The sequence below is a fragment of the Acomys minous genome (assembly GCF_964271855.1).
Source record: "Acomys minous genome assembly, chromosome: 3".
In the NCBI taxonomy this organism is placed as follows: domain Eukaryota; kingdom Metazoa; phylum Chordata; class Mammalia; order Rodentia; family Muridae; genus Acomys; species Acomys minous.
The window spans coordinates 27,750,124-27,776,561 of NC_140485.1; the positions used below are offsets into that span (position 1 = coordinate 27,750,124).

At 48.4% G+C, this 26,438-nt stretch overlaps 1 protein-coding gene across 2 annotated transcripts in view; it reads left to right on the forward strand.

The window, feature by feature from the left end:
• The window catches only part of TGM5 (transglutaminase 5), a 36,965-nt gene that overhangs the window by 7,580 nt on the left and 2,947 nt on the right, over nt 1-26,438 (forward strand). The window contains exons 2-10 of one of the 2 annotated variants that reach the window (XM_084776306.1): nt 2,172-2,366; nt 3,051-3,296; nt 4,600-4,718; nt 8,090-8,218; nt 8,746-8,923; nt 23,488-23,626; nt 24,280-24,383; nt 24,475-24,714; nt 25,935-26,300. In XM_084776306.1, the coding sequence (XP_084632432.1) occupies nt 2,172-2,366; nt 3,051-3,296; nt 4,600-4,718; nt 8,090-8,218; nt 8,746-8,923; nt 23,488-23,626; nt 24,280-24,383; nt 24,475-24,714; nt 25,935-26,300 (1,716 nt within the window). The remainder of the gene's footprint in view (nt 1-2,171; nt 2,367-3,050; nt 3,297-4,599; nt 4,719-8,089; nt 8,219-8,745; nt 8,924-23,487; nt 23,627-24,279; nt 24,384-24,474; nt 24,715-25,934; nt 26,301-26,438) is intronic. The other variant, XM_084776307.1, reaches the window with a different exon arrangement.

Sequence of the window (26,438 nt, forward strand, 5' to 3'; positions counted from 1 at the left end):
AAAGCAACTTAAGGGAGGACAGGGTTTATTTGACTTAACAGATTAGCAGTCATCACTGAGGAGAGCCCAGGCAAGAGCCAGGAGGCTGGAACGGAAGCCAAGGCCATGAGGAGTCTGCTCGCTGCCTTGCCTTCCCTGCCTTGCTCAGCTGCCTTTCTCATATCACCTAGGACCATCTGCTCAGAGATGGTACCACCCATGGTGGATTGGGCCCTTCCACCTCAATGAGCAGTCAAGAAACCATCCCATAGACATGTCCACAGGCCGAGCTGATGGAGGCTATTATTCCTCAATTAAGATTCCCCTCTTCCGAAAAAGAGCAAAGACTAAGGGAATGGCCAACCAAAGGCTGGTACTTGAGACTCATCCCTTGGGAGAGAAGCAACCCCTGACACTATTAATGTTACTCTGTTATGCTTGTAGACAGGAACCTAGCATAACTGTCCTCTGAGAGGCTTCATCCAGCAGCTGATAGAAACAGATGCAGAGACCCACAGCCAAACATTAGACAGAGCTTGGGGAGCCCTGTGGACGAGTTGGGGAATGACTGAGGGAGCAGGAGGGGTCAAGGACTTCCAAAGGAGACTCACAGTGTCAACCAGCGTGGGCTCACGGGAGCTCACAGAGACTGAACCACCAACCAAAGAGCATGCATGGACTGGACCTAGGCCCCCGGAGCACATGCAGCAGATGTGCAGCTTGGCCTTCATGTGGGTCCCTCAACAACTGGAGCCGGGAGCCCCCTCTGACCCTGAGGCCTCCCTTCGGATCCCGTTCCCCTAACTGGGCTGCCTTGTCTGGACTCAGTGGGAGAGGATGTGCCTAGTCCTGCATTGACGATGTGCTAGATGGATTGGTACCCATCGGGGACCTCCTCCTTGTCTGAGGAAAAAGAGAGAGGGGAGAGTGGGGGGAAGGATTGGGGAGTACTGGAAGGAGAAGAGGAGGGCTGCAATCAGGATGCTAAGTGAATAAATGAATAAATAAATAAATAAATAAATAAATAGAGGGAAGAAAGTCCCTCTTCCAAGTATGTCTAGGTTTGTGCCAAGCCGACAATACTATGACAGAGGGTGTTCTGAATCGAGGCTATAGCAGCAACAAAATGTGCAGACAGTCTTCCTGGAGAAAAAAACTGGTGCTAGGGTGATGAGAACCGAGAATGCAATCAGAACTTGCAGCTGGATACGGATGGCCAGGTGATGGCCAGGTGTCGGGTAACAAGGGTTCTATGTACGGCAGACTGGAGAGTGGCTTACAGCTTCTAAAGCCAACGAGGTAGACAGTGCGATCAAACTGTCCTGAGGGAAGGTGGATGGTGTGTTGAGGAAGGTGGTGGGGAGAGATGCTTGAGGCAGGCAAACAAACTCTCGGGGCCTACTAAAGTCGCCAAGGGTGGGACAAGGACAGCAGAAAGCCACAGGCACTTAGAAAGGGGCCTTAGGGACAGTGTAAATGAAGGACTTGGTTACCTATGGGTTGACACAGGCTGAGGAGATGGGTGAGCCCATTGTCATTTAAGTGTTGTAAACCACCCTCAGGTGACTGGGGATGGTGTCAAGACCACGGTCAAACAAGATAGCATCAGTTACAGCCCTCTGGGAGAGGCACACTAGAGAGCAAGGTGTTTAGTCTGTGTTTTTTTAGCAGAAGAGCCTGACTTTAAGCATGTGGGTATCCAGGACGATGGACACATGGCATTGGTGGTGGGAGAGAGCCAGCGAATTGCTAAAAGTGGGGCAGCTGTGCTAGGCCACCCAGCAGCTGCTCCCAGGTTTTGGTTGGTACAAAGACAAGAGAGATTGTTAGCTATGCCAGGAAGTGGGATCAGGCTGTATCCAAAGGCACACTGGACATCAAACCTGGGCAGATCTACAAACTAAGTTAGTCAGAAAAACCATGTAGCTGCAGAAGTGTGCAGGAAAGGAGTTGTTAGAAGGTAGAGGAAGAAGGGGAGGGAGAAAGGAGGAAGAGGAAGGAAAGTGGAATGTGCATGTGTGGCATCTCATATGATCGTTAAACCAGACCTGTGAGGATAGTGTTTTAGACTCCATTCTACCAACATGGAAATTCAAGTGCAATTGGGAATTTACTTCCTTGAGTTTGCACGACTGGTAAGTGGTGAACAACATTGAGCTGGGATCAATAACCCTGATTTTTGTCTGTCCCAGGCTGCCCTATCCCAGGGTTAGAGGTGGCCCTCACAGACCTCCAGAGCTCCCGAAACAACGTGCAGCACCACACAGAGGAGATCAGTTTTGAACGCCTTGTTGTTCGCAGGGGCCAGGCCTTCAGCATCACCCTGTACTTTAAGAACCGCGGCTTCCAGCTAGGAATGGACAGCATCATCTTTGTGGCTGAGACTGGTGAGGAACTGGCCCACAGGGTGTGTGTGTGTGTGTGTGTGTGTGTGTGTGTGTGTGTGTGTGTGTGTGTGTGTTAGGGTGTGTGTATATATGTGTGGTGTGTGTATATATGTATGGCATGTGTATAGGGTGTGTGTATACATGTTTGGGGTGTATGTGTATGGTGTATATGTGTGTATGTGGGTAGTGTGTACTGTGAGGTATGCATGTATGTGTGTGTGAAGTGAAGCATGTGGTGTGTTTGAGTGTGAGTGTGTGTGTGTGTGTGTGAAGTGGAGCATGTGGTGCGTTTGAGTGTGAATGTGTGTGTGTGTGAAGTGGAGAGTGTGTATGGTATATGTGTGTGGTATGTATGTGTGGCATGTGTATATATATATATGTGTGTGTGTGTATGTGTGTGTGTGTGTGTGTGTGTGAAGTGGAGCATGTGTGTGTGAGAGAGAGCGAGAAATAGAGTATGTGTATGGTACATGTGTGTATACGTGTGAAGTGGGCATGTGTGTATAAAATGGAGTATATGTGTGGTATATGAATCTGTGTGTGATACATATGTGTGCACGTGTGTATGCATGCATGTATGCATGTGTGCTGTGGAGCATGTGTGTGTGAGTGCATGCTTATTGAGCAGGACCTTCAAGGAATGGAAGATCACCATAAAGAGTCTTAGCCATTCTCCCCTCCTAGGACCCTTGCCAGACCTGGCCAAAGGGACTCGGGCAGTGTTTGGCCTCACAGGCAGAAGTGGCCCAAGCCCCTGGATTGCTTCCCTGGAGGCCAACAGGGCCACCTCCATGGAAGTGAGCCTGTGTGCCCCTCCCATGGCAGCTGTCGGTCGATACCTACTGAAAGTTCGAATCGACTCCTACCAGGGCTCAGTCACTGCCTACCAGCTGGGGGAATTCATCCTGCTCTTCAATCCCTGGTGCCCAGGTGAGGCTGGTACCCACGTGGGCTCCCTGACATCTGTCTCTCAGTCAGTGCAACCAGAGAGCCAGGCTCAAAGGTTTCCAACCCCTGATCCTTTGCCTCCCCCAAGCCTCCCACCCCCTTGAATTCAGTCCCTAACCCTCCCAAACCAGGCTGGGAGGGCGTGATGTTTATTTACTTACTCATTGTGTTTGGACGTAAATAGAAACTATTGCTAAGTTTAACCACCATTAGCATCTAACTTCATTATCCATTTTTAAGTTAATTTGGACTTCTTTTTGTTTTTGAGACAAGGTCTCTCTGTGTAGCCTGGGCTGTCCTAGAACTCATTCTGTAGACCAGGCTGGCCTCGAACTCACAGAGATCCACCTGCCTCTGGCCCCCAAGTGCTGGGACTAAAGGCTTGCAACACCACTGCCTGGCTAGACTTCTCACTTTAAAAGTAATAAATGCATACTATTTTGAAGATTTGAGGAAAGAGAGGAATAATAATAATGAAAGAATGGGAGAAAAAGAAAAGGGAGAAAAGAGAAGAAAGGAGAAAATGAAGGGGAGGGAGGGAGAAGGAAGGGAGAGGGAAGAGAGAGGGAAGGGAGAGGAAGGATTCAGACCTGCCAGTCTCCAAGATCCATTTTCCCAGTGGAAGCCTTATTACTGTTCTGTGTAGCCTTATAGAACTATCTTAGGCTTAAATATGCGCACATTTGTATGTATCTATATGTTGTCGACTCTATGACATATACCCAAGTGTAATTATACATACATGCCAGTCTCCAATTGAAATACTCACCTGTGCCAGCACATGGGAGGCTAAAGCAAGATCACTGTGAGTTTGATGCCAGCAGGACCACACACACACACACACACACACACACACACACACACACACACACACTTTTGGCCTCTAAGACAGGGCTTCAGACTTGAACGTGGCGATGCAGGATCTACCTGAGTGGACCCTCTACATGCATGGCCTCTCTCCTGAGCTCGTACCCATGTCCTAGAGAGAACGTTGGCACAGAGCCAGGTAGATCAACAGCAGCCACATCACTGGGCCAGGGCTGTTTGGCTGGGAAGCCCCACCCTACAGTTCAGAGATGTTCGTGACCTCAATCATGAACCCACGACTGTTTGCCACACTGGTCCAAATCCTGGATAGAACCCACCGCAGCACAGATTCCTTCTTGTGCTAGCTTCTCTCCGAACGGCCCCAGGCGCCCTGTCCAGAGAGCAGATTCTATGGGACAGTGGGGATAGCAAGGGACAAGGTGACTTCTGCTTTGTGTCCTCTCGCTTTGCTTCCCAGCGGACACAGTGTACTTGGAGAGTGAGCCCCAGAGGCAGGAGTATGTTGTGAACGATTATGGCTTCATCTACCAAGGGAGCACGAGCTGGATCCGCCCATGCCCCTGGAACTACGGGCAGGTGAGCCACACCTCACAGGGAAAGGGGAACCGGAACAGGGCAACCTGCTCATGCTAACCAGAGAACATGCAGCATGTGAGAAGCATCTCGGGTTGCTATGGAAGCAGCCACAAGAAGGGGAAGAGAGTGCTCTTTGCTGGTCCCATCTACTTGAATAGGATTTAATGGAAAGGGCAGCTATGTCCGACTGAGGAATAGGTGGGAAAAATCATACTGGAAATGAGTGCCCCTGACACTTTGTGCTTTAAGCTGAGTTTGCAGTGGGGTCTCAGCTCTTTCTCACTTTATCCTGACAACCTCTGCTGCTGGAACTTGATATAAAATCTCTCTCTCTCTCTCTCTCTCTCTCTCTCTCTCTCTCTCTCACACATGTACATATACATACACACCACACATACCTATACCTACACACCACACACACGTATAGATATACATACACACCACACACATATACATACACATCACATATATATATATATATATATATATATATATACATGCACAACACACACACACACACACACACACACACACACACACACACACACACACACACAGCATATATGTGTCCTTGAACATCTCTGCCAGAAACGGGGCTGATGAACAATGGTTATCTTTCGTGACTCCGTGTCAATGCCTTTTTATTTGTTTGCTGGTTTTGACAATAGACTTTTTTCATTATAATCAATATATAATTGTTTTTAAAAGAAAGGAAGGAAGGAAGGAAGGAAGGAAGGAGGGAAAATTTGCGAAGGTGGGTGTGATGGTGCACGCGTGTAATATCAGCAATTAAGAAGCCAAGGCAAGAAGAGGATTTCAAGTTTGAGGCCAGCCTGGGATGGATAGAAAAATCTTTCCTGAAAAACAGAGGGCTGGTGATGCCCCTCAGTTGGTAGAGTGCTTACTTGGCATGCAAAAAGCCCTGGGATTGATCCCCAGAACCACACAAACAGGGTGTTGTTGTAATCTCAGCAATCAGGAAGTAGAGGCAGGAGAGGATCAGAAACTCAAGTTGTCCTCGGCTGCCCAGGCCACAGGAGATTCTGCCTGGAAACCAAAACCAGCCAACTAAAAACAAGGACAAAACCAAAAAAACAAAACAACAACAAAAAACCTTTGCAAAGAAACATTATAAAAATGGACACCTAGAGCTTGAAGGCTGTCATAAGCACAGCTACCAGCTTGCCTCCTCTTCACTCTATTTTCTACACGCAGTCTGATGACTTTGTACGCAAAATATCTAAACTCATTTCAGTGCTTGACAACTTTTGTCTGTCTCAAAACCTGCCTCCTGTTTGAAGCTTAGCCCCCACAGGTGCTCCAGGAAGTCCGAGATCAGGGAGGGAAGAAGTTGCTCTCCGCTGAGTCCTAGTTCTGGCAGCGCTGAGGGAGGGGAGATCAGCCTTTGGCCACTTAGGAGAGGTGACAGCCAGGACAATCGGAAGGTCCTCATGCAGCCCTGGATCACTTGGATAAAGGATCCTCGCTGGGTCTTGCCCAAATAGAACTCCAAATAGAACAAATGACCGTTAGGTTCACTCACGGCCAAGGTAGCTGCAGCCCAGGGAAGATGCGTCAGTCTCCACTGGTCCCAACTCCTGGTCAATGAGAAGCAGAAGTGAGGGGTTTCTGGGATGGGAGCTCTGGCTTCCTCCCTTTCTGTTTTTCTTCTTCAGTGAGCATATCCTGAGCAATGTGCTCAGTGCCAGGAGGCAGCTGAGTGTCAGAGACGTGGAAAGAAAAACAGCACTGTCCCCGAGGGGTACACCAACCGTGGGACTGTGAGACTGAGGGACAGGGCCAGAGTGTGCTGGGAACCAAGAAGAAGGCTCCTGGTTTGGCGACAGATCCTGAGGAAGCTTCCTGGGAGAGAAGATGCCATGCTTGAGCTCAGTCAGTCAAGGGAAGGCCAAGGGCAGGCATGTGCAAGGCCAGAAGGGCCAGAAGGGTTTCGTCTTAGCAGAGATCACAAGGAATTTGGTGTAGCTGAAGCAAAAATGCCAGGGGTGGGAGCTTGTTGAAGTAAAGAGGACGGAGAAGGGGAAGGGAGTCCTGTTGTGTGACACTATTGTTGGGGAGACATGAATAAACATCTACTCACTCCAGATAGGGGACCCCATGACAGACCAGAGCAGAGCTATCACCAAAGTCTTAACTTAGCAAGCCGAAGTATCACCAAAATCCTTCCTGCACATAGGCGACAGCTCACAAACTCTGGAAACCTGATTACACCTGCAGGCAGATGGACAGGTTGGAGAGTGTCTGAGCCTCTTCCAGGCTGTTTGGCTGATAGGTCTCTTTCTAGGCAACACAGCTGGCCTGAGCGTGTCTATCACTTACTGCTTATATAGGCTTGGGGAGGGAGGGACCTAGCGAACCTTGTCAGTTTCAGGAACTTCCTGAGGCCTTTGAGTTGTTTATTTCCTGGGCTTCACTCCAAGGTCGAACGTCTCACCTCCCCTTTAACATACTGTGTCGTGACAAGCTTTCCTCTACAGTGAGAAGTTTAAAGTTTTAATCTCAGAGGAAACGGCTACACAACAGGGCCATATCTGACAGGGACTTGAAGGACCCCTCAAGGAAGCTTTGGCCTTGGTTTTTTAAGTTATAGGACCCTTTGAACATTGTAAACTAGAAAAGTGACTTCCCTAAGGAAGGTAGCCAGGGAAGTCTAATTCTACTTGTTGGCCACTGTTCCATGAGAATAAGGGCATCCGATGGTAATCATTTGACAAAGATAAGTGGAGTCCTACTATGTTATATAGAGAATTTGGATTGACAGAGCATACACTCAGGCAGGACAGATAAAGCCTCAACTACACTGTCTAACTAAGTTTGACAATCAGAGGGAGCATGCCCATGGGGGACAGTGTTCCAGAGTTCACATGTGATTGGTCAGTCCAGAGCTCCAGAGCTGTGAGTGCCAAGGCAGGTTGGTTCTTGCCCTTCATTCAATATGCCGTCAATGATAAGTTCGGCCATTACGTAAGTGTGGAAGAAAAGAGAATGTGGCTTTAATAAGAGCAGCTTAGGGGCCACAAGAGTGTGGAGATGGAGGGGGAAGATGTAGAAATACACTTTCCAATGAGGTAAATTCACTGGGGGGAAAAAGAAACTCAGTATCAACAGTGTCTTCAAATGAACGGTGAGATGTTTGGCTTGTAGGACATGCATGTCAAGTGGGTTGTGATGCCACAGCTCCGAAAACATGGACCTTCCTGGGAGGCAGTTTTGTTTGACAACTACCTCACAAACAGGTTTTATTCTACAGACACACTCCTTTGGGGGCACTGTGTGGCACAGGTTGTATGTTTCTCTATCTGTCCGGCACAGTAAGCGTGTGGTGCCTCTCTTCTCTCCGTCCCCTGCAGTTTGAAGAGAACATCATAGACATCTGCTTGGAGCTGCTAGAGAAGAGTCTGAACTTCCAGGTTGACCCATCCACAGACTGTGCCCTGCGGGGAAGCCCTGTCTACACCAGCAGAGTTGTGTGTGCCATGGTGAGGTTCCTGGTGTGCCCTGCCCAGGGAGGAAGGAAGCTGTGTCAGGGGACCCCTGCCTTTGTCGCATCTGTGACCTGCAGAAGGAGAATGAGCCAAAAGACAGGGACCCCCTGAGAACAAAACCATCTTGAATGAGACTGATGACTGACTGGGGCATTGCCTCTAATAATTCCAAATTACATGTTTCTGTGGACAGAGGTGGGGGTGGATGGGAGCTGAATGTCTGAGAATTAGCTTGTTGCTCCTCGATTTTCTTGGTTCAAATGTTCTTTTTTAAACTGCTGAGAGCCAAGCATCTGCTTTATAGAAAATTGAAATATAGTAATGATTTGATACATGTGTAAGTCAGAATAGCTCGCCTCCCACCTTCACCTCTCCCCAGAAGGTCTAAAAGGTCCCAGGTAAAGTGAAGTCAAAGGTCTCCTCTGTATCTCAGGCTGGTGGTCCTCCCCATCAGCAGCCGCCACATCACTGCCTGTGGAGGGAGCAGCGGCCTCTAATTCGTCCACCTGGCTTCCCTTTAGATAAACAGCAATGACGACAACGGGGTGCTCAATGGCAACTGGAGTGAGAATTACATGGACGGTGTCAACCCCGCAGAGTGGACGGGCAGCGTGGCCATTCTAAAGCAGTGGCACGCCACCGGCTGCCAACCAGTGCGCTACGGGCAATGCTGGGTCTTTGCTGCTGTCATGTGCACAGGTAGGAGGTGAGAGGGGCCCCAGGGGAAGCTGGGGCAGCCATGGAAGAGCCCTTGGAACCATTTTTATCTCCGTTCTCACAGTTCCCACCGAGGGACATTTGGAAGGCAGCTGTTTCCCGCCAACATATCTTATCACTGACCTCACTAGTTTGGGCATATTGCAGACAGTGGTTCTGAAATAGAATTCACACACATCAAGACTCATCCCCCTGCCCTCTGAGCTCATGCAACCTAACAGAACGTTCCCTCAAGTGTGAACGGTCCAGGTCCAGTGCTAACATAATTAGATAGCACTGACACCGAACTATGCTGTTTCGGGCTTGATGAAGATACCCACACAGGAGGGAAATGAACGCCTGACCTAGGACTGGAACAGCAAGGCAACCCAAAGAGAATGACCTTGACTTTGGAGCTGCCACAGGCTCAGAGGGAACTAGGGCTCTGATGAGGGCCAGGGAGTTGGAGAATGGGGAGAAAATGGACGATCAATAGTGACTAGAAATTGCATCGACAGGAGAGAAGCTAAAAGAATAACTGTGCAGAAGGAGGGTCAAAGGGCATTGGCTCGCATGTGGCAGGAGGGTAAAGTAGGAAGAGATGAGAAGGACATTTTAAAAGTCACATGCCAGAGGTGCTGAGAGGTAGGCCTCCTGCCTGCCTTACGCAGGCCCCCTTCCTGCTCACGGTGGCCGCCCTCACTCTGCCCACTCTCATCCACTCGTTATGTGTGCTCATGTCCCTAAGTGGCTCAGTCAGTCAGTCGTCATTCCTGCTAGCTAGGAAGAGGGGGGTCAAGTCAGTTGTTTTCATTCACAGGACTCTAGTAGGATCCAGGGGTGGGAGGCGGGGGTGGGGGGCTGGGGGGTGGGGGGGCAGAGCTGCAATAACGTGGTGTTTATTGAAGGTTTAGACCTTCTGAGTAGAAATTCCCTGTGACAGGCGTGTATGGCAGGCCAGATTCCAAACAGCATGTGAAGGCCAGAGAGGCTGCTGAACGTGCTGCATCAGGCCTCAGGCCGAGGGCATGGTGAGGAGATCTCTGTGGACACTGACAGAGCGTTGACAGTGTCTTTAGAGCAGGCTGCTGCTGCTGCAAGCCCTTAGCTAGCACCTGCTGCTGCTGCTGCCACACATCCTGATCTTGAGTTGGATACCTTGATGGCCCAGTGATAAGACATAAATATTTCGACAGCTTTGATGTCAAACAATAAGGAGATTAGGGTGGCGTGGGGTGGGGGTGGGGATCTGAATCATCCAGAAGGCAGGAAACCCGGGAGGGTGACTCAAAACTCAAAGCCCAGCACTCAGGATGGAGCAGGAAGATCATTGTGCATTCAAACTCAGCCTGGGCTGTTAAAGGAGTTCTATGCCAGTGTGGACTACAGACAGAGTGAGCTTCTCACACACACACACACACACACACACACACACACACACACGATGGAAGGGTAGAATGGAGCTTGTGAAAGGTAAAGGGGGGAACCTTCGAGCGTGGAAAAACTGAGTGTGTGTGTGGAGGAGAGAGCTGGATGTGGGAGTGGCCATCGAGAACGGGTGATGAGAGAGGTGGAGACAGTGGATGGAGGTTATGCAACAGCAGCAGAGCAATTAAAATGTTCATGGGAATCGTGGCCCTTCACTGACCTTGCAAACCAGGAGTTAGACAACCAGCAAACATGGCCCACTCCAGCGAGCGACAGCCCAAGCAGCTTTCCCACTAAGGGCCACCATGCCGTGTGCTAGTAAATATATTAGTGAGGAAAGCTCATCTGTTCCTTCAGCAACACGCAGTGCCTTCCGTCTGGGCTAGGTGCCATGTTCCAACTACACTTGGATACGAAGATGGAAAAGACCCAGACACTCTGGCTCCTCGCCGAAGTGAAAGAAAAGGTTTAACCAACGTAATGATGCCAACACGTCTTAAACAGTTATATCATTATTATAGATGCTATCGTGATGATGGGCATTTCCTTTGTGCCAGGTACCGTGTTAAAACCGTGGTAAAAGAAAGTAATAGTAGAGCGTGTGAGCACCGGAGGGAGACCCCTTGGGGTGTCTGTGGTCCCTTTATCCATAGAGAACTTATTCCAAGAACACCCCCCCCAAAGATGCCTGAAACTCTGCTAGTACCGATGCCTGTTTAGACATACTGTGTGTTTTCTTACAAATATATACCTATGATAAAGTTTAGTTTATTAATTAGGCCCAGCAAGAAATTAGTGACAATAACTAAAATAACTCAGATAACATTACACTGTAGTAAAATTGCCAGCACTATGTCACTCTTGTACTTTGGGCAATTATTAAATAAGACAAGGGCTAGCACTGCAACTGCACAGCAGGTGGTCTGATACCTTAGCAGGGTCCTCGGTGACTAACAGGCAGGTAGTGTGTGGAGCATGGGCACTCTGGGCAGAGGGATGATTCATGTGGTGGGCAGGACCGCTGAGATTTCATCATGCTGCTCAGAGCAACACAGGATTTAAAACCAAAGAAATGTTTACTAATACTTTTGTTCTGTGACTAAAACTGCATATATATTGACCCATGAGTATAAATACTAACAGTGCCATCAACTCAGTAAATAGCTTCAGGTGAGTGACTTGTGTCTCAGCTTACTAAGATTTGTGGTGAGGAAATTAATGGTACCTGAGGGCTAGGCTTATTCTCCATAGATGGTATTTTATACTATTTTAGAAATTGATTGATAAAACATTATCTAAGAAATTAGGCAAATTATTATGAAGCTTTATGCTTCATCCGTTGCATCTATTCTTTCCACTGACTGGTGCCATTTATTTTACCCATTTTAATATTTATTTGTATATATTTGATGTGCACTGTGAATCGTGTCCTTAACTGCATTCACTTTCCTTACCCATCCTGTCCTTCTTTCCTGCTGTTCCTTTCCTCTTCCCTAATCATCACCCTTCTGTTTTCTTGTTGTGTGCTTGAATGTGTGTGTGTGTGTGTGTGTGTGTGTGTGTATGAAAACATCTGTATTAAGCTCCACATATAAGAGAAAGCATACAATATTTGCCTTTATGGGGCTATTTTATTTCCAATTCTGTCCATCTGCCCCCAAAGTGACAATTTCTTTATCTGCCAAGAGTTATTAAAAGAACTATAGCCCAGGCTGTCTTGGAACTTGCTATGTACACCAGGCTGGCCTCGAATTTAAGGAGACATGCCTGTCTCTGCCTCTCACAAGCTGGGATTAAATGTGTGCTCCACCATGGCGGGCCTAAATTACATTCTTAAACTGGTGGTGTAGCTCCTAACTTGATTGACAATACAACCAAAAAGAGTGGACTCTCCCCTCTACAGCCCTCCTTTTTTTTTTTTTTTTTTTTTTTGACTGTCAAAGATAATGACTTTAACTGCCTGTAGAAAAATTATAAAAGGAAGCTCTGTGTTCAACAAAGGTATTTACAGTTTCTTTGTGCAGGGAGTTTTCTTTGGCACTCATTTGTAGGTGGTTACTTGGTAATTAGAGAGACATTCCTGGCCCACCCTTCTGTGCTCAGGGCCAGCCCCGGAGAGCTGCAGGGCATCAGGCTCTTCCTCTTTATGGCTTGTAGTCTAGAAGAGACCGGAGGGAGCCATCAGCCCTTGAGTGAGGTCTGAGAAGTAGCCTAGATGCCTTGCACTATAGTAGGGGACCAGAGACAGTGGGGTTCTGCTGTCTGAAAGCACTCCCCAGAAGCCAAATGGCTATGTGGTTCCATACACAGGGCATGCCTAGAACAGGCAGGAGCAGACAAAGAATGCTCACCCATGGTTGGTTACAGCAGAGGAGCACAGAGTAACAGGGAATGCCTGCTAGTGGGTAGATGCGTTTTGTTTTGCACTGTCATTGCTGCTTTTGAGACTCCCCTTGCATCTCAGGGATTCCTCACACCCCTCCTCCTCTTCCTTCGCCCCTGCCCCCCCCCCCCACAAGTGCTGGGATAAAATACTTGCCATCGTGCCTAGCTTCAGCAGGCTTTTGCTCTGAAGTGATGATGAAAATGTCCTAGAATTAAATCATCTGAATTGTTGCGCAATGTGTCCAAATAGCACGAACTAGTGAACTGTACATTTGACAAAGGCGAACTGTAGGATATGAGTTATGCCTTAGGAAAGTTGCTTGAGGAAAAATCCAGGCATCCTGGAAATAGGCTTGCCCGACTTTTTCCCATACCCTTCTGAGCTTGAGGCAGGTGGAGCAGCAGCGGCACGGGCCAAAAGACACTAATATGTAGCTGGTCTGTGGGGACTTATCCCTTCCTATACAGGATGGAGCTCTCAGCCTTGGACGTCACGGTGAGCATTACCAGGCAGGAGCTGATGTGACAGATGTGGGCTGGGGACTGGGTCCTCCCTTCTTCAACCGCACATACCCGTCTCTCATTGGTTGGATTCCACCTTGGGAAGACTTGCAGTAGAGGCTTTCTGTTTAAAGCTTTTGAGCCCCTCCCATCTGGATGCCTTTTAAATATGCATTCTAACTTAACTGTGTAGTGGTCTCCACATCATCATTTCAAAACAACCCCTGTTCTCACTCCTCCCACTGAGCTCCGAGTCTGCAAGAGGGAGCCCCATCCAAGGACCAGGCGCTTCATCTCTCCCCCACTTTTCTTTGGATTACGGTCGAAACTTGCACAATGTCCTGGCTGGAACACGTATCTACCAATATTTTCCATTGATTTCTGAGCATGGAATGTTCCCTCATAGGGCTGTTGGTCAACACGTGGCAGCTTTTTGGAAAGCTGTGTGGCACATAGTCTTACACTGCATTATCGATCATAACTGGGATACTGTTTTCATCTTTGCGTCTTGGGCTCCAGCGGTTTGGCAGGGACTTGTTTAAAGATGTCTCCATCCGTCTCCTAAACTTCAGCTCTGTTTATCTTCCCCCTCCATCAGACCCCCCCCACTCCCTATTTTCATCCTCTCTTTCTTGAGATATTTAGGGTTGCAATTGATAACATTCCTGTTAAACTTTTTTTTTTTTTACAACTGTGTTTGTTTCTCTCTCTCTTTTGTTTTGTTTGTTTGGTTTGGTTTTTGGTTTTTTGAAACAGGGTTTCTCTGTGTAGCCTTGGCTGTCCTGGACTCGCTTTGTAGACCAGGCTGGCCTCAAACTCACAATGATCTACCTGCCTCTGCCACCCAAGTGCTGGGACTAAAGGAATGCGCCTCCACACCCCACCTTAGTTTCTCTCTTAACCCAGCTATCCTACAAATAATTGAGACAGCTGGGTGTGGTGGCTCACGCCTATAATCCCAGCAATTGGGAGGCAGAAGCAGGAAGATCTCTGTGAGTTTGAGGCCAGTCTGGTCCATAAAGCATGTCTAGGGCAGCCAAGGCTACATAGAGAAACCCTTTCTCCAAAAACCTAAAACTAAATTAATAATAATAATAATAATAATAATAATAATAATAATAATAAGGACCCTTTTATATTTGTCTATAAGGCTTTACTACACAATCTTGAGCAGTTTAAGTCTTCTTAACCTCCTATGCTATCCTGACTCCATCTTTTCTTTCCATGATCCAGCTGCACCTCTCTGCCTGTAACCGATTAACACCTCCCCCAATCTTCTACTTCCTCCTCTACTCCTCCCATGGCTGGCAGGAAGTCCAGCCCTATATGCTTCCCTGTTCAGTGATTGGCTGTAAGCTGCTTTATTGGCATATAAGGAGACAACTGGGGAGCAGAGTTTATACAACAGTGAGAACAAGGCTTGCAACCAACAATGGAGGATACAGAAATCAGCATTAGAACTACATAATAACCTTATACCAACATTACTTACTTCACAATATTGTCATAATTAGTCTGCTTCCAGCCTCTCTTTTAAAAAACCATCAGTTACTTTTCTCCTTTTATTCAATAACTCATTTGCTCTGAGTCCCTAACCACAAAACATTTTAATATGTTTGATATATAGCACTGTAGTAGGAAGTGTTCTCACAAAAACATTTTTTAAAGATTTATTTATTATGTATCTTGCATGTACACCTGCACACCAGAAGGGGACACCAGATCTCATTATAGACGGTTGTGAGCCACCGTGTGGTTACTGGGAATTGAACTCACGACCATTGGAAGAGCATCCAGTGTTCTTAGCCCCTGAGCCATCCTTACAGGCCCCAAAAGGAGTTGGTATAAATATCTACAGCCAGAGGTGGCCCGCCCCCGGGGCCTAAAGTCCAGGAGGCCCCTCTCTGCTATGTAGGGGGAGGACTGAGGACCACAGGCAGGGACAGCCCGTGGGAGACCCCTGGGAGATGGGTAAAGAGCATGCCTGGGGGTGTTTCCAGAGATGACTGACATGTGGACGGCCACTGAGTGGGAGAGGCCCGCCCTGAATGTGAGCAGTGCCATCCAATAGGCTAAGGGCTCAAGTGGAACAAAAGTAGAAGAAAAAGGCCCCTTCCCTAGGCTGGGCTCTGTGTGCCCCCACCCCCAGCCCCGCACCAGTTCCATCCACCCCAAGGAGACCGACTGTGGGGAGTTCCTCAATCACCAATCATGGGGCCCAGACAACTGCACTTACAGCATATCCCAGGATATGAAGTCCACCCACCCTCACCACACTAACCCTTTCTTTTTTAACCCCATGAGAAAAGCAGACAAGAATCTCACTGCACGCCACCCGTATTCTGCCGTCCCCATCTCTGGCTACCCCACAGCCCCTGTCTTCCTCCCCAGCACAGCAAAGTAGCAGACCAGTGATCTTCAGCCCTGCGGGGGGAGGGGGGGAATGGCGGGGGACGGATCGACTTGGTGGAGTCAGGGAACAGAATTCTGGAAGCGGGAAGACAGGCAGAAAATGGGGACTACAGGACCTGTCTCAAGCACCCTGTGACGCTGCAGCTATGGGACACCTCACAGTTAGCCACACAGCCACCCAATTAAGACCGTCGGTCTATTGTACCTCTTGCTAGCGGTCACCAGGCTAAGTGGCCAGCCGGGACTCTAACCATCGGCTCAGTGAGTCAGTACCTGTATCCCCACTCCCCAAAAATGTGTCTCCCAGGTACTTCATACTCTAACCCTTAAGCTCAGAAGGCAGGGGCAGCAGACTCTGCGCAAAGCTGGCTACTGAATCCACCTCAAGGGACTTGGGGCTGGGGCTTCTACAGTTCCTAGGGGGACAGAAAAGCCTTGGGATTTGTTATGGGCAGGACCAAGCATGCCATGTCAGGCATAGGAGCAATGAGGTGCTTGTCCACTCCAGCACGAGGCCAGCATGACCCCAGGGAAGGTCACCATTGATGTCCTCATGTTTCATGTTGATATCTTACCCTGCTCCTCCACCCCTACCCACAGGCCTTAATAAGAAACAGCTACCTTCACTTCTCTGAACTGGAATCTCATCCCTTGAGCTCTGTGAGGCCACTGGAGGTACTTGGGCCCCTCCTCTCTATCTTATGGCCTGGAAACTGCTTGGAGGATGAATCTCAGTTGGGATGGTCTGATATTTTTTTCTAAAGATGGAGTTAAACAGTTGCCTTAAAAGTAGGAAGACCAAAAAGGCAGTGTAGCATGTATTTTTAAATCTGCTTTATTGGGTCCCTTATGTATTTTTCTCCCATTTCCACTCCAATCCCTTCCAACACCCCAACACCAGGTAGGAGAGAAAGAAGATTAGGGGGGAAAGGGAGGGGAGTTCTCTTTGGCTACTTCCTGTTGGTTAGGGCCATTGGGTTCCTTTGGGAAAGTCCAGTCTGTTTCAGGGCATCTCCAACTTCTCGTCAAACTGCATCGACAGCAACCAGGGGCAGCAGGGAGAACAGCAGCCTCTTCTTTCTCAGAGATTCCCCTGTCTCTCTCTGGGCTCTGGCATTCCCTCTCCAGAGTCCTCAGAGCTAAGCTATCTGCAGCTGACAAAGAGCCCCTCTCCAAGCCCGCATTAGGCAAGTAGTTTGCTGCTGTGGACAATCTGAATCAGCCCCATACCCCACACCTGGGACTAAACCAAAAACAAAAACGTATGTTTACATAACATGATTGAGATGCCAAAACTTTCCACCACAAGATAGGGTACCATTGTTATCACATCCATCAAGGGACCATGTCACCAGTGCTGTTTATCGCTGTTGATGCTGACCTCCTTCCTGCCTTGATGCCTGGCCAAGGTGGTTTGCTCTTTGCTGTATGACGTGGTAGGAAGTAAGGATGGATTTTTTTTTTCTGTACAATTTGTTTGCACTAATGCAGAACCTAATATGGACCTATGAATTAGGCCTGGCTATAGTGTCTTTTTCTGTCTCATTTAATCTAGAAAAGATTTTGTTTGGTTTGGTTTTTTGTGTTTTGTCTTGTTTTGTTTAATATGTGGCCTTTTGAATGCCCTGGGACACTGTCCCACAGTGCCGTACTTCTGCACTCACCTGAGGGCGTCACTGTACTGTTGGTCATCTTATGCCTTTGTTCCTTGCTCTGTCATCAGAAGTCAGGTGGCAAATGAAAAATTTTGGCTAGGGGCTGTTCCTTTTCTGGTGCTGGTGATCAAATCTAGAGCTGCGTGCATGCTGGGCAGGCGTTCTACCTGAGCTACAGCTGTGGGGGCAGAAGAGGCAGCTCCCTGGCAAGAGACTGCTGATATTCCACACAGAGAGAAGCTGGGCTTTCTGTCTTTTCTCGGTTGATCCAGATGGCTGACTTCTGTGAGGACAGAGGGGCTGGACATGAGAGTGCTGACCAGAGACGTCTCTGTTACCATTTAAGATGTCCTGGAAGGAGCCACACAGAGAAGCATTAGCTTCCTGGGAACTGCTCAGTACTATTCTTTTCCATGGGCTGCCATTTTTGTCTAATACCTAATCCATGTTCTATAGGTCTGGGGTAGGCCCCTTCCTCTGTTTCAGCCTCTTAGAAGGTGATGCCCTTGAGTTTATGTTCTATTTTCTCATAAATAGTGCTCATCTGTGTTTCTTGAAGAGCAGGTGGACCTCAGTGACCATGATTTAGTTTGAAATTGTCTATCTTCCTACCAAAAAACAATGTTGGGGGCTGGAGAGATGGCTCAGGGTTTAAGAGCATTTTCTGCTCTTGCAGAGTTTGATTCTCAGCCCCATATGTTGATCATAATCACACGTAACTCCAGTTCTAGGGGACCCAAAATATTCTTCTGGCCTCCTTGGGGACCAGGCACAGACACGAGACACATACATACATGCAGGTAAACAATAATACATATAAAAATTTTTTTAAATTAATTCTTAAATTGAAAAAAAAATAATTTGGGAAGCTGGAGAGATGGTGCAGCCATTAACGCAGTTAACAGCACTTACTCTGCAGCCCTTAGGATCAGAGTGTGGCTCCCAGTGCCCACAGTGGAGCCCAGATGTGTCCCATGCACTCCTGTAACCTCTGATCTGAGTGAAATTGGGAGAGGGGCTCACTGGGGTTTCCTAGCTTACAGTCTAGCTGAGAAAATGTGATCCCTAGGTTCAAGGAGAGACTCTGACTCAAAGCATAAGCTAAGAGTAATAGAGGATGACACACATCACCCTTTCTAGACTCCACACATATGTACAGGCATGCATATGACAGACCTGCACACTCAAACCTACATGCATGCAGACACATACCACACAGACACACACACACAGACACACACACACACACACACACACACACACAGACACACACACACACACACAAATAAGTAAACAGCAAAATAGAAAAATCGTCATTTGGGAGGCTAGAAGGTTGTCATATTCACATAAAAACGGATTACATGCCTTTACATGTAACAGATACCATGAAGAGCTAAGCACACTGCAGCTTCAGTTACTTAAGAGGCTAACACAGGAGGATCATTTGAGCCCAGTACTTGGAAGCCTGTATACCAACATGACAGACTGTATACCAACAAAGCAAACAATTAGACAAATAAACAAACAACAACAACAACAAAACCCCAACCAAAACAGCAGTAACAAAAGAGCTACTCAAAAATCCAGTATAAGTAAGAAAACAGATTTGGATTTCTTCCATAGCCGTTGTCAGTGGAAGAGAATAGCCGAATGATGACCTCATGATGGTATTGTCTGAAAGGCCAATCACTGTGGTTAGAAAACACAGCTGACTACATGAGGGAGAGGTGGGGAGGGGTGGGAGGGGTGGGGAAGGGTGGGAAGGGGTTACTTTCTCCCCCCTTTTGTTTACCAAGACAGGGTGTCTCTGTGTAGCCCTGTCTGTCCTGGAACTCATTTTGTAGACCAGGCTGGCCTCGAACTCACAGAAACCCGCCTGCCTCCCGAGTGCTGGGATTAAAGTTCTGTGTCACCACGCCCAGTGGGAGTTATATTTTTATCATTTGGAAACTGAAAACATGCTGACAGAAATGAAAAGGTGGCAGAGGTCATCACATTTAAATTGAGTCACTTTGGCGCTGCATGGACGTGTTGGCCGCAGCTCTCAGTATCAGGCGTGGGGTATGCTGTAGTATACTTTGGGAACTCTGAAGCACCTTCCTGACTAAAACTCTACCCATCTTTGCCCAATTTCCATTGCCTGAGTATGGCAGGCATGTGGGTGTGCACACGTGACCAAATGCCCACGTGAGTCTCTCTCACATGAGATTCAGATCCCACACAATTGTCACTGAAAGACTTTTGCCTGAATGTCATGTCAAATTGTGAGTCACCAGAACCGATAGTCTGTTGACAACCTTGTTCTTGAGCTGCAGGCCAGTTCATTTAACAGAAAGCGAATGAGCGTCTGTTTTGTTCCTGGCATCGTGCTAGGAATGAAGAAACCCAAGTCAAGTATCTGATCACTTTGAGGTTATTTGTAATGTGGCCAATGAGATAAAGAGAGAGATGTTAAATTACAGCGAGCGTAGTCTGGTGCTAAACTGTGTAGGCGATTGAAATTATGTTGACAGCGCAAGTAGGAGGCTGACGTGACCCAGGGCAGTCAGAGAAATGTCAGAGAGCAAGGCGTGTTGAGATCACAGGTGGCTGGGATACCCAGTGAAGTGGCAAGGGTGGAGCCTGGAGTTAGGGCAAGGAAGGGGCCCCGCCTGACTTTCCTCCCCTGTGATCTCACCCCTCTGTGCTTCAGGTGTGGCATCTTGGGTTTCATGCTCTATATGAGCAACTCTTGTCGCCAGCATGGTGGCTCATGTCTATACACCCAGCACTCTAGTCAACGACGTCATCTTTACTATCCCACACAATCCTCTCTAGGCTCCTATGCTTTTTTTCAGCTCTAGAGATGGCACACCTTGAGCTTAGGGAGGTGAGGTCACATGGCAAGGAGAGGAAAGGCAGGCCAGGACTTGGGCCCAGAAGAGAAGGAGCTGGGCTCCAGCTCAGTGGTAGAACACTTGTCTAGCGTGTGTGAAGCCCTGAGCCCAAGCCCTAGCACTACAACAAGAGGAGGAAGGGGAGGAGGAAGGTAAGGACGAGGACGGCACCACAAATAGTAAAGATTGGATTTGGTGGCATGTACCTGTAAACTCAAGGCCACCCTAAGGAGCCTAAACTAAAATCTATAGGCAACAAAGTATCCAGACTGAAAGTGAGAAACACTTTCTAAGATGACAGCAGCATGGGTGGTAAGCCTTTACAAACATTTAGCATCTTACTCAGGGAAAGAAAGGGGAGGAAGAGGAAGAGGAGGAGGGGAAACTATTCTTGACCCTCTGTGGCTTCATTCTGTCTCCCTTCTCAGTCCTCTCATAGGCCGTGAGCAGTTCAGGTAAGAATATACTGGTGTAAATCTATCACTGTGCTCTACAGACAGGCAAGTGTGGTGCCCCAGGTATAGCACAAAGCCATCATGACAGTGTGTGCTAAAGTCAGAAATCATTAGAGTGGGCATCACCCGTCCATCCATCCACCCATCCATCCATCCGTCCATCCATCCGTTCCTCCGTCCGTCCATGCATGCACGCAGCAAGTATTTGCACAGTAGGCCTTGCCCTGTGTTGTTGATGGCTATGCAATGGTAAAGATGAGGAAGGCAGACTCATAAACAAATCATTACAAACCACACGTTGGGGTAGGAAAGGGCCCATCAGGCCACAGCTATCAAGAGTTGACACCAGCACTGACACTGAGTGGCCACAGCTGGCCTCATCTGAATGGAGAAGGGAGGAGGCTGCTTTCTGCCTCTGCCTGCTGCCCTGCCTTGGCAGGCTCGGCGGCCGCTCTGACTGGCACCCACCTTCCTGACCACACTTTTAGCGTAGGTGTTGCCTACACAGGGCTCCACCCTTGCCACACTTCTAGCTCGTGTTTTTTCAGTTGCAGCTTTTCTTCTGTCACCTCTTCTCTGCCGGTGTCCTGTGTGACTCCACCTTCTACTCACTTATCAGGACTGCCCACTGCTTGCCTTAGTGCTTTCTAAGTTGTTTTGTTTGGCTATGTCCAGATCTGCCGTTCAAGGGAGAATTCAAGATTTCCTTTTGGGCTTCTCTCCTTCCCAACTCAGACCACATCCAGGAGACTCCCTCTTCCCCGACCTGGTGTGTGTGTGGGGGGGAGGTGTCAGACTACTAAGAAGGAGCCTCACCAAGACTGCTGGCTCAGACCTGTAATCTCAGCTGTTTCCGAGGCTGAAGCAGCCTGGTCACAAATTCAAGGCTTGCCTGGGCTACAGAGTGAGTTCAAGATCAACCTGAGTAACTTAACAAGACACCATCTCAATATTTAAAACAGAAGCAGCAGCCTGAACTGCAGTCCAGTGAAATAATCACCTAGGCGCCGGACGGACGTGGTGGCGCACGCCTGTAATCCCACACTTGGGAGGCAGAGGCAGGCGGATCGCTGTGAGTTCGAGGCCAGCCTGGGGTACAAAGTGAGTCCAGGACAGCCAAGGCTACACAGAGAAACCTTGTCTAAAAAGAAAAAAGAAAAAAGAAAAAAAGAAATACTCACCTAGCATGTACAAGACCCTGAGGTCAGTCCCCAGCACTGCAAAAAATAATAAGGAAGTTTGCATCGGGCTTAGTGGCACGTTGCTGTAAACTCAAGGCTAGCCTGGGCAATGCATAAGACCCTGTCTAAAAAAAGGAAGACTGCCTGGCACAGTGGCACTCACCTGTAATCCCAGCACTCAGGGAGGCAGAGGCAGGTGGATCTCTGTGAGTTCGAGGCCAGCCTGGTCTACCAAGTGAGTCCAGAACAGCCAAGACTTCACAGAGAAACCCTGTCTTGAAAAAAAAAAATCTAAGAAAAGGAAGGCCTAAGTTAAAATACAATTTAAAACTAAATATTCAAACTTTACAAATATCTTTTTTTTTTTTTTTAAACTCAGTCATTTGGCCTCATGGAATCTATCCCAGGAGTGAGAAGGGCTTGATCTGCAGAGATGTCTGTTAGCATTATTTACTATAGGGAAAATGCTAGAAGCCCACCAGGTCACTGAACATAAGCGCCACTAGACACATATTGTAGAAATACAGCAAATATAAAACAACATTGGACGATGTGTAGGATGTTAGAACACTTGACTGCTTGAACTGTGACTTTGCTGCTGATGGGTGGGCTTAGCAACAGAACCTCAGCTTGAGTGAGAGCCCTGTGTCTTTCTGGTTGTGTGACTTAGCCTCTGTCATCATGATAGAAGTAATAATAGCAGATTCTACCCAGGGTTCTCTTGAGGACTGCGAAGGTGAAACAGGCAGCATGGAGCCTCGCCCATGAATGCCAGCAATTATTATTGGTCTTGGTTATTTACTATCAGATCAACACTGATGGGCACCGGGAGACAGGCAGGCATCCTGGTGAGCTAGTGTGAGGAGGGTTCACTCACTTGAAAGAGCACAGAACAGAGTTGCAGTAGAAAACAATAGAAGACGTTATGTAGGGCTGGAGAGATGGCTCAGAGGTTAAGAGCACCAGCTGCTCTTCCAGAGGTCCTGAGTTCAATTCCCAGCAACCACGTGGTGGCTCACAGCCATCTATAATGAGATCTGGCGCCCTCTTCTGGTGGGCAGGTACACATGCAGGCAAACATTGTATGCATAATAATCTTAAAAAATAATAATAAAAAAAAGAAGCTATCTAGCCAAGGAAACAGACACCCATTGAGAATAAAGTCAACATTCTACCTCTTTTCAAGATTTTTTTAAAACCAGGTACACACTCACCTTTCTAAGCCTGTGTGACGTAGACATCTTCCTGTTCTAGCTTGATCCCAGATACTTTCCTAGAGAGGTTTCTGACATAATACTACCATGGATAAAAGGGAGCCCCAAGCCACAGAAACCCTTGCCTGACAATCTGGTGGTCTCAGCACTGATCCTAAGGATGAGAAGAAACAGAATCCCAGCCTTTTGTTTGAGGATGGGACACTTGAGGCCAGGACAGGAGTGAGGCTGAGTCAGTCCCTGCGTCTTGTCAACATAGAGGTGCAGCCGCTGCCCCACCCTGCTGGTATAAACAGCAGATAGGACAACCACAGTCATCTCGTGAGCTTAGAAGGTGGGAAGAGAGACGGAATCTCCGTCAGCCCAAACAGTTCCTGCGAGGACGCTTTCGCGAGACCCAGGAAGCCCACTGATGGTTTCCGGGCCGACAGCACATTGGTGTTTCTCCGTCTCTCTGCAGTGATGAGGTGCCTGGGGATCCCCACCCGGGTGATCACCAACTTTGACTCCGGCCATGACACAGACGGGAACCTGATCATAGATGAATATTATGACAACACAGGCAGGATTTTGGAGAATATGAAGAAGGACACTGTCTGGTGAGAGACAGCCTCCCACTCTATTTCTTGGACCACAGCTCTCAGCCAAGCAGGAAGTAGGACAGGACTACGAGCATCCCCCACCCCTCCACCCTCCAGCCCCACCCTCCTGCTTCCTACCCTGGGGCTGAGAATAGAACAGAAAACAGCTGTGGTTTTAGAATCCTAGCACCGTCAAAGCTGTTGGGCTGGGGTAGAGGTCCTGCTTTGTCTCTCCCGGCTTCTAATAGCCTAAGGGTGTGGTCACAGAGGCCAACATCTCACTCATAGGCAAGGTGAAGGCTAGAACTACCCCTGTGGGACACACACACACACACACACACACACACACACACACACACACACACACAAGGTAGGGGAAGGGGCCACGAGGCCCCCTTTGAGAGAGCCTGGAGGAGCCAGTTTTACATTTAGTAAACTGGAAGCCTTCACTCTGTTCACACAGAGGCAGAGGGATGCTCTTTTCTGAAGGCAAACAGAGGCTCACAGGAGGAAGGCCCATCACTCCTCCCCAGGAGATGCTTAAACCCAGCGAGCCTGTCTTTCTGTAGCCAGTTCAGATGCTCATAACGTTCTTGGTCTAGGAGGGAAACAAGCAGGATGGCCTCTGCCTTAGCTGTGTTCACCACTGACTCCCCTGGCTTCTTCCTCAGGAATTTCCATGTGTGGAATGAGTGCTGGATGGCACGCAAGGACCTCCCTCCTGGATACGGAGGTTGGCAGGTGCTTGATGCTACACCCCAGGAAACCAGCAATGGTGAGTGAGGCTCCCGCAGACCTGGCCCAGCCGCTGTCCGGCACCTCAGCACAAACTACTCACCAAAGTGCCCCTCTCCATTTCCCCTCAGGCCTCTACTGCTGTGGCCCTGCTTCCGTCAGAGCCATCAAAGAGGGGGACGTGGATCTAAACTATGACACGCGCTTTGCGTTTTCCATGGTGAATGCTGACTGCATGTCCTGGCTCGTCTGTGGCGGGAAGGAGCAGAGACTTCACCAGGACACGGCTACGGTCGGCAATTTTATCAGCACTAAGAGCATCCAGAGTGACGAGCGGGATGACATCACCGAGAGCTACAAGTATGAGGAAGGTACAGCCAAGCAGCCTTACTGAGAGCCTAAATTCTAGGGGACCATCCCCTGCCCACCATGGCCTGGGGGATCAGAGGGCAATATGACTCAGGTCTACTGTCTCCTCAGTCGGTCACTTGTAAGGATCCAGTTAGGGTGTCCCCGTTCCCAATCCACCATTAGCTCATGTCCCACAGGCCAGAGACACCCCACCCCCACCCCACCCTCGACACGTTCGTGTTTCCTGGAGAATTATTTATAGACATCCTGCCAACAGAGTGAGCATGCATCTCCCAGCATCCCTCAAAATTCAGCCTCCATCTGCAGAAGGCAGCCGACTTAGTAGTAGACGCTCTTCTATTGGTTGGTTTCTTTTATTTAACTCATTTATTTAGTTCTATTCAATTGAATGTTTAGGAGACAGGCCTGATGACCAGCCAGCACTCACAGTAATGGAGGGCCAGTCAGTGTTCACCCTCATGGGGCCAGCAGGGCCAGGGGGTGATGCCAAGGTGACAGTCCTGTCAGGGCCTTCTTACCCTATCGAGCAAGGCTAACTACTGCAACAGCTACCTGCTAGACTAACTTCGACTTGATGCTCACAAGGGTCAGAATCAGAGTCTTTTGTTTTGTTTTGCTTTTGTTTTTGTTTTTCGAGACAGGGTTTCTCTGTGTAGCCTTGGCTGTCCTGGAGTCGCTTTGTAGACCAGGCTGGCCTCGAACTCACAGAGATCCACCTGCCTCTGCCTCCTGAGTGCTGGGATTACAGGCCTGGCTGTATTGTTTTTTTTTTTTTCTTGAGGGACTAAATAAATATTAGATTGCTTTATTAATTTTTATTCTGATAATTCACCATTAATGTATAGCAATGCAACTGGCTTTTGGAAGTTTTTTTTTATGTGTGTGTGTTTGTGTGTGTGTGTGCATGCATATTCATGTATGTGAGTGTACCTTTAGAGGCAAAAGAATGTGTTTAATCCCATAGAACTGGAGCTACAGGTGGTTGTGGTCCCCCTGATGTGGTGCTGGGAACTGAACTCTGGTCCTCTGTAAAAGCAGCACGTGCTCTTAACTGCTGAGCCACCTCCCCAAACCCCTGAAAATGATGAAAATGATTTGTGCTAAGTCGACTTTGCATCCTGTAGTTTTGTTGGTAGCAATGCTGAGGGTAGTGTGTCCAGCCACAGCCAACCTCCTGGGTCAGCCTGGCCCATGTTAATACTGTATCCTTCCCTCCTAGGCTCCCCTCAAGAGAGACAAGTATTTCTAAAGGCTCTACAGAAGCTAGAGGCTCTAAGGGCTCAAGGGCCCCAACAAGCAGGCTCAAATCCCTTCAGCTCCAGGCCACCAAGGCAGGACAGTTCTAGGAGCCTGGATTCACCTTCCCTTCGACCCAGTGATGTCGTCCAGGTCTCTCTGAAGTTTGAGCTGCTGGACCCACCCAACATGGGCCAAGACATAAACTTTGTCCTGTTGGCTGTCAACATGTCACCGCAGTTCAAGGATCTTAAACTCAACTTGAGCGCCCAGTCTCTGCTGCATGATGGCAGTCCCCTGGCCCCATTCTGGCAGGATGTGGCTTTCATCACACTGCTCCCTAAAGAAGGTACACGTGTGGCTGCCCTGCAGCCCTTCCTTCTTCCTTTCCGACTTCTCTCTCCCTCCCTCCTCCCTCCTGCTGACTCCCTCTACTACCCCTGAGGAAAGTAGCTGCCTTATTGGTGAAAACCTGAGCTTTGAAGTC